Source organism: Dipodomys spectabilis, unplaced genomic scaffold, assembly GCF_019054845.1.
Source record: "Dipodomys spectabilis isolate Male_0828 unplaced genomic scaffold, ASM1905484v1 ptg000541l, whole genome shotgun sequence".
Classification (NCBI taxonomy): Eukaryota; Metazoa; Chordata; class Mammalia; order Rodentia; family Heteromyidae; genus Dipodomys; species Dipodomys spectabilis.
In genome coordinates this window covers 152589-160636 of record NW_024871218.1, presented here as the reverse complement: position 1 = coordinate 160636, position 8048 = coordinate 152589, and the positions used below count along the sequence as shown (strand labels likewise).

General features: G+C 55.5%; 1 protein-coding gene across 1 annotated transcript; it reads right to left on the bottom strand.

The window, feature by feature from the left end:
• Positions 1-4829: 4829 nt before the first annotated feature.
• On the bottom strand, positions 4830-6185 carry Gp9 (glycoprotein IX platelet). Its single transcript, XM_042670344.1, has 2 exons — positions 6119-6185; positions 4830-5417 (listed from the first exon to the last, which is right to left on the bottom strand). Exons 1-2 carry the CDS (start codon positions 6143-6145, stop codon positions 4860-4862), a joined length of 585 nt encoding a protein of 194 aa, XP_042526278.1. The 5' UTR covers positions 6146-6185; the 3' UTR covers positions 4830-4859.
• Between the last annotated feature and the right edge of the window lie 1863 nt (positions 6186-8048).

The window sequence follows — 8048 nt, the reverse complement described above, 5'->3', positions numbered from 1 at the left end:
CTGGGCTTCCAACCCAGGGGCCAGGCATTAACACCAGCCTTGCTGGTGTGAGGGCGCCGGGGTCTGGACCTGCACCTGGCGTGAGTCCAGCATCGGGCTACAGGTAGCATCATATTCATTGCTGCGTGCTGCCCACTGCAGTTCAGTTCACAGGTACTGTGGCTTCTGCCTTGGGGGTTCACCTGTCACCCTGGGTACCGCCCTTCCCCCACAGGGCTGGAGGTCACCAGTCACCCTGGGTACCACCCTTCCCCCACAGGGCTGGAGGTCACCTGTCATTCCCCCCCCCCCCCCCCCCCCGCAGGGCTGGAGGTCACCTGTCACCTTGGATACCGCCTTTCCTCCTCTAGGGCTGAGGGTAACCTGTCATCCTGGGCAGTCACCCTGGGCACCGCCCCTACCCCTTCTAGGGCTGGAGGCCTGTTTGGAGGCTTTTAATCAGGATCTGGGTGCTATCACTGAGCTTTCGCAAGGCTGGCGTTCTACAACTTTAGCCGCAGCTCCACATCTGGCTTTTTTGGTGGCTCTTTGGAGCTAGGAATCTGATGGACTTTCCTGCCCAGGCTGGCTTCAAACTGGTTCTCAGATCTCAGTCTCTTGAGTAGCTGGGATTGCAGGCTTGAGCACCACCGCCCAGCATTAGTGGTTTCTTAGCTCGTGTAGCAAGGCCCATCTTTCTCCTTTTTCCTCAAAGCCAAGGTGTTAGAATGTGGGTTAAGTGAGCCCCTGCTCTCGTGGTCCAGAGGGGAGCAGCCCCACTCCAGGCTGCTCTGATGGCTGTTCTGCCTGCCTCCCTCAGCCTACCCTTTCCTGTCTAGCCACAAACACCTTGTTGCCATTGGCCCAAGATTGGTTGTCATGTGGCCAGTCTAGAGGCTCATACCGAATTCAGAGCACAAGAGATGGTGTGTCCTGCCTTCTGGCACCTGGGCCTCCCCAGTCCAGACCCCTGGCGCCTCACCTGCCCCTCCTGCTTACCAAGCCTGAGCCAGAATCCAAGGAGTGATCAGCAGGACAGATTTTTTTGGAGGGGGGAGGAGGGTCCAGTCGTGGGGCCTGAACTCTGGGCCTGGGCGCTGTCCCTCAGCTCTAGGCTAGTACTTTACCACTTGAGCCACAGCACCAGTTCCGGCTTTATTCTTTCTGCTTTTGTGGTGCTGAAGAATCGAACCCAGGGCCTTATGCATGCAAGGGAAGCGCTCTACCACAGAGTCATCTTCCCAGCCCTGGCAGGGCAGATTTCTGAGAGCAGACTCCTCACCACCCTCAGGCCTACAAGGTCCCTGGAGTCTGGCTGAAGCCAGTTTCCTGTGGAGGGGCCTCTGTCAAAGGGGACTTGGGCTTCAGTGAGAAAACGAACCGAGAGAGCAGACTGGCCCTTCCCAGTGGCAGGCTTGGCAGGCTCACTGCAGCCCAGGGCCTCTGGGGTGAGAGTGTGGTAATCTTGCCTTGTTTATAATAACACAGCAGCAGGTGGAGGCTGGCTCTTTGCTGGGTTGGAGGTTTCTGGACTCTCCAGGGACACAGGCCCCGGTGTGGGGGCTGTGGGAAGAAGATCCTGATTCACATTGAATTCTCTTGCGCTTCCCCAACAGGGCTCTCCAGCCCTGGAGAGTCGGTGGCTTTGCCGGCCCGAGGATGCCATTTCAATTTGGGATATTTTCATGTTACCTATTTATGAATATATGTCTTTGTATCAAGTGTTTTTAAAACATGGAAAGTTGCCTTTTTGGAGACTTTGGAGAGCCAGAGTATATGTGTTCCTCAGCCATTAAATGTTTCTGCCCAAGACCTTGTCGGAGCTGGTCTCCAGGCCTGGGGAGGACTGGGAGGTAGAGGTTCACCAGCCCAGTGCCCGCCTGGCACTGCTGAGATTCCTCAGTGGGACCCCTAAGAGCAAGAAGCACCTACAGCCCCTGAGCAGAGGAGGCTGACTCACCAGGAGGCTGAGATCTGATGGTTGCAGTTCAAAGCCAGCCTGGGCTTGAAAGTCCACGGATTCAGGTCCATTTAACCACCAGACAACCAGAAGTGGAGCTGTGGCTCAAAGTGGTAGAGCGCTAGCCTTGAACAAAGAGCTCAGGGACAGCACCCAGATCCTGAGTTGAAGCCCCGCAACCAACCACAAAAAAGGGAGAGGGAAGGCTGGCAGGGGGTTATACACCCTGGGCAAGCCAGCACCCTTTCTGGGCCCACAGCAACTTAGCTAGCTTAATTGTGGAGGCCTTTTGGGGGCTGGGGCTGCCAGCAGGGGAGAGTACAGCCATCGTTCAGAACCTGGCTGAGAGCCCCTGTGCAGCCAGCCTGCTCCTCGGCGCCCGGCAGAGCGGGGCCACGCCCGCCGTGCCATTCACCATCCTGGTGACCTGGTTCATTCTCCGGCAGCCCTGGACCAAAAGGGGGCTTCCAGAAGACGGGGCTGTGACCTTCCCAGCCCCGTTGAGGTGGACTGGCCTAACTGCAGCAGACCAGCTGCCGTCGGCCCTGGCTAGGGCCCACCATGGGGAAGTTCTCCTCTTTGGACCCGGTGACCAGCTCTTGCTGGTCAGTCCTGTATTCCAGAGGGTTAGTGTATGAAGGCTGGAGCCCTCAGTCTCCAGAGAGGCTACAGAGAAGGACCGCCTGACAGAATGGTGCCCCCAGCTTCACTGTGCCCCTTGGAAGACAAATCCTAGCAAGCCTGAGCCTGGCCCCCTCAGGGTGCCGTACAGGCCCTCTGTCCAGGCAGCTGCACTGGCTAGAACTCAAGACACATTCAAGAGATCATCTGGCTAGTAGACACATGGGCAGGCCGGCCTAATTTTCATGTCTGGGAGAGTTCCATGTCCAGTCTTGGAGCTCAGAAGGACATTATTAAGACCCCCTGCCCCCCGGCCCAAGTTTGGGGCTGGGAAGGTGGCTCAGTGGTAGAGCACTTGCCTCCCATGCATGAGGCCCTAGGTTCGATTCCTCAGCACCACATAAGCAGAAAAAAGCCAAAGAGTGCTGTGGCTCAAGAGCTTTAGCCTTGAGCTGAAGAGCTGAGGGACAGAGCCCAGGCCCAGAGCTCAGCCCCCACAACCAATAACAAAAAAAGACCCCGTTCACAGGCCTGCCCAACTCCAGCCTGCAGGAGGAGGTCAGTGTGTACACAAGGCTAGTGTGAGTGGTGTCCTGCTGGAAGAGGTCAGGGTCTACACAGAACTAGTGTGAGTGCTGCCCCCAACCCCAGCCAGACACCAAATCCTGCTCCCTTAATCTCAGATTCACCAGCCTTTTGAACTGTGAGAAATAAATTATTGCTTATAAATTACTGTGTGTTAGGTTTCTACCACTATGAAAAAATACTGGGGATAATTAATGAAGATAGTTGTTTGTTTTGTTTTTGTCGGTCATGGGCCTTGAACTGTGGGCCTGGGCTCTGTCCCTCACATCTCCAGCTCGTTAAGTGCTCTACCACTTGAGCCACAACGCCACTTCTGGTTTTCTGTGGTTAATTGGAGATAAGAGTCTCATGGGGCCGGTGCAGGTGGCTCATGCCTGTAATCCCAGCTACTCAGGAAGCTGAGATCTGAGGATTGCAGTTCAAAGCCAGCCTGGGCAGGAAAAGCTGTGAAACTCCAATAAAAAGCTGTGAGGGGCTGGGAAGGTGGCTCAGTGGTAGAGCGCTTGCCTTGCATGCATGAGGCCCTGGGTTCGATTCCTCAGCACCACATAAGCAGAAAAAGCTGGAAGTGGCACTGTGGCTCAAGTGGTAGAGCACTATCCTTGAGCTGAAGAGCTAAGGGACAGCGCCCAGGCCCAGAGTTCAAGCCCCACGACCGGCAAAAAATAAAAAAGCTGTGAAACTCCAATAAACCACCAGAAAACGAAGTGGCGCTGTGGCTTAAGTGGTAGAGCACTCACCTTGAGCTGAAGAGCTAAGGGACAGTGCTCAGGCCCTGAGTTCAGGCCCATGACTGAAACAAAACAAAGAGAGTCTCATGGCCTTTTCTGTCTGGCCTAGCTTTGAACTGAGATCCTCAGATCTCAGCCTCCTGAGTAGCTAGGATGACAAGTATGAGCCAGTGGCGTCCCCCAGAAAGTCCTGTTTGGACCACAGTTCAGTGCTGGGTCCAGTTGCTTTGGGGTCCATGGTGACTCAGGACATTGTGACCAAGGAGTGTGCAGGAGGCCACCCGGCTTCCCCTCCCCACAGCCTGGGGCTGCTGGGCTTGTCAGCCACAGGGGCCATTTTGACAGTGGCACAGAATCTTAGAGGGAGAGAATTGTGACACTGGTAGCATGTGATGCCTATTGTTTGGGATAGGAGGGGCCTATTTGGAGGTAGCTGGCATCAGAGCTTGGAGGAGAGATCTTTCCTATGAGACAAGGAGGGTTTCTGCCTGGTCCTGAAGAACAGAGAGGTGGGAGAGGAGGACAGAGAGCCTGGGCAGCCACGTTGTGTCCAAGGTGTGGTGGGCAGGGGCCACACAAGAAAGAGGATGTACCTTCCAAGGTGTTTTTCTTCATGGAGTTGCTCCCTACCCCCCTACCCCAGGACCTGCAGTGCGGCTCACACTGCACTGGCAGCAAGCACTGGAGGGCTGGATGTGGGTGGGTGTGGCCTGGACGTCACTCGAGGGGCTTGTGAAGAGACCAATGAGCCTGTGAGAGCCGGAATCACAGGACCCAGAGATGGTGGGAAATGGGAGCCACAGAGTTACTGCACTCACACTTGGTTAAAACAAAAGAAACCCGCCGTTCAAAAAGGAGCCAGACTCAGTCCTCAGACACAAGTAAGGTTTTTGCTCTCATAGGAAGCTGCTTGTCAGCCCCACTTTGGGCTGCCCAGGCCTGTGAGTGCTGGAGGCTCCTCTGGCCCGGCCTGCTGGCATGGGTCACTTTGGAGTCAGGGTCACGGGCTCTCTGCAAGAGCGCAGCAGCCCAGCGAGGAGAGCCAGGCCCAGCACAGCCACAGCCACCAGTGCCAGGTCCCACCAGAACCTTGGGTGGCCCCAGGATGCTGGCAGCTGCCAGCCACAGCTGCCCAGCTCATAGCCTGTCAGCTGGCCCAGCGGGCGGTGTGCAGCCTGGTCTGGACTGGCGCAGCGGACCTGCATGAGGGCCTCGGGCATATGGTCCTCCAGCCAGAGATGCAGGTAGGCGAGGCTGCAGTCGCAGTGCCAGGGGTTCCCTGTGGTGTCCAGGTGCCACAGCTGGGGCAGGTGGTCAAAGGCACCCGGGGGCACCGAGCGCAGGCTGTTGTTGGCCAGCAGGAGCTGTCGCGTGTGGGCTGGCAGGGCAGGCAGGGCTGTAAGTCCCCGTCCCTCACAGTCAACTCTCAGCCCCATCGTCTCCAAGGCCTGGCAGGTGCAGGCTGCAGGACAGGCCTGGGCGGCCCTGGACACCAGCCAGAGCAGGAACAGGAGCCTCCGGGCGGGTGCCAGGCGGGCGGGCTGTGGGAGAGCAATGTCCAGGCCTCAGCACCCTCTGTGACATGGGGCGGAAGCTGAGAGGGGGCAGAGCACTGGCGTGTGTTGTGGGAGGAGGAGGACCTTTCTGGTCCCTAGAAGGCCCTGCTTGGGTGGTGGCATGGTAGAGGACTGAGGGATTCCTGCCCAGATCCCGGCCCTGAAAGACTGCACAGTGCTTCTTAGCCACACCCAGCCCCAGGCCTCAGCCAGGCCCAGGCTAGGGTAGAACCCTCCACAGATGCTTCGAACCATCATAGTTTTCCACAGCTCGGCTGTGCTAAGTATGCTGTCCCATAACACACCATGCAAAAAACTGCAGAAGGGTGTTCTGTGAGGGGCTGGATGGAGTCCCAGGGGCCTGCCTGGAAAGCCACTTGTCTAGACTCATGCTTGGAATTGGGAAATGGAGGTCTGGGAGGGAGAGCAGCTTGCTCAGGGTCACCAGGGGCCACTGCAGCCTTCTGTCTGTTTTGTGGCCTTCGCTGAGGGCCTGGGCGGGGAGCAGTCCCCTTGTCAGGCCCAGCTCCCCACCAGGACCCTTCACAGCAGTAGTCACTGAACCGATCAATCCATCTTCATTCAGCCAAGGAGCCAGTGATAGCTTAGAAAAAATCTGCCCCTCCCACCCCCTTCTAGTAGGGAGTCAGAGTGGGGGCCACCCTGGGTAGGAGGGCTGCACGTACCTGCAGGGCTTGGGTTGAACTCCTCATCCTGTGGTCTGTGCTCCCTGGCAGCGGGCAGTGCAGTAGGAGCTAGCTTATCAGCGAGGGTTGCCACTTCAGAGAGGAAGGAAGTGATGAAAATAGCCTGCCCTATCCCCCGAATGCAGCCCCAAAGGAGTGCATATCATCTCCTCCCATCCAGAACCACAGGCCGTGGCCAGGTTATGGAGGGAAACCCACCTACCTCCAGTGCTCCATAGGCCGCAGGCCTCCATAGTGTCTGAAGGTGACTGCAGCATCCAGGACCAGGTCCCAAAGGTGGAGATGGCTTCCTGGGCCACCTGGGCCTGCAGACCTGCAAAATAGGAGCAGTAACTCCTGTCCTGCTTTGTCCTACAAGTGGGCTAGTGAGCACCCACAAGCCTGGAGGGTTTTTTTGTTGTTTTTGTCATGGGGCTTGAACTCGGCCTGGGCGCTGTGCCTGAGCTCTTTCACTCAAGGCTACTGCTCTACCACTTTGAGCCACGGCGCCACTTCTGGTTTTCTGGTGGTTTATTGAAGATGAGAGTCTTGTGGACTTTACTGCCGGGGCTGGCTTTGAACTACGATCCTCCTCAGATCTCAGCCTGCTGAGTAGCTAGGATGACAGGCGGGAGCCGCTGGTGCCTGGACAGGCTGGAATTTTAAGGACAGACAGTGAATAGAAACACACTTGTGCTATTCCACAATGCCAGAATTTGTTGAATTATAATAAGTCACATATCATATCAAGTTTTTTGTGTGTGCTAGTCCTGGAGCATTTTGAACTCAGGGCCTGAACATGGTCCCTGAGCTTTATTTTTTTGCCAGTCCTGGGGACTTAACTCAGGGCCTGGGCACTGTCCCTGAGCTTCTTTGTTCAAGGCTAGTACTCTACCACTTAAGCCACAGCTCCACTTCTGGCTTTTTCTTTTTCTTTTTCTTTTTTTTTGGGTCCGGTTGTGGGTCCTGAACTCTGGGCCTACGCACTGTCCCTCAGCTCTTCAGCTCAAGGCTAGCGCTCTACCACTTGAGCCACAGCATCACTTTTGGCTTTTTTCTTTTTGCTTATGTGGTGCTGAGGAATTGAACCCAGGGCCTCAGGCATGCAAGGCAAGCGCCCTACCACTGAGCCACCTTCCCAGCCCCAACTTCTGGCTTTTTCTGTTTATGGGTACTGAGGATTCAAACCCAGGACTTCATGCATGCTAGGCAAGCACTCTACCACTAAGCTACTTCCCAACCCCTGAGCTTTTTTGCTCAAGGCTAGTGCTCTACCACTTGAGCCAGAGCTCCACTTACAGGTTTTTGCTGGTTAGTTGGAGATAAAGGTCTCACAGACTTCCCTGCCTGGCTGGCTTTTGTCTCCTTAGTAGCTAGGATTGTAAGTGTGAGCCACCATCACCCACACTTACTAGTTTTGTTGCCCTTAAGTGTTACTGATTTCACCTGCTAGCTAGGAGCCATTAGCAAACACAGGTCTCACTATTCCAGTTTTTTATTTACTAATTATGGAACATATGGCTGAGTGGGTTAAGAAAGAGTTAGAGAGGCTGCAGAGGTCAGAGCATTGTAGGGAAGGCACTAAGAGGTAATAAAAGCATTAAAAAAAAAAATCAAGACAAAAACACCCAAAACCCAAGGAGACTTCTCTATAGGGCCTGGAAAGAAGTTTTATGAACCTCTGGTATAAAGCTGTTGTGACCACAGCTTTTGGGAGCAGGTCTAAGTGGCAGAGCAGTTCCTCATCAGAAGTCTGCATGGCAAGTAGGAGAAGCTGGTTCAGCTGGAGTCCAGGGTAGAAGCAGGGCCTTTGCTGTGTGGTTCTCCCTGAGTGATGGATGGTGTGATGCGTGATGGGTTGGTGGGCCAGGTGCCTGACAGTCTCAGGGCTGTGTTGTCTCTCAGATGAGGGGCTTACAGCCAGTGTGAC

Coding starts and splice junctions, on each gene's coding strand:
- Gp9 (XM_042670344.1), bottom strand. CDS start 6,145: ATGAGGAGTTCAACCCAAGCCCTGCAG. Junction 5,418..6,118: donor GTTCAACCCAAGCCCTGCAG/GTACGTGCAGCC, acceptor GCTCTCCCACAG/CCCGCCCGCCTGGCACCCGC.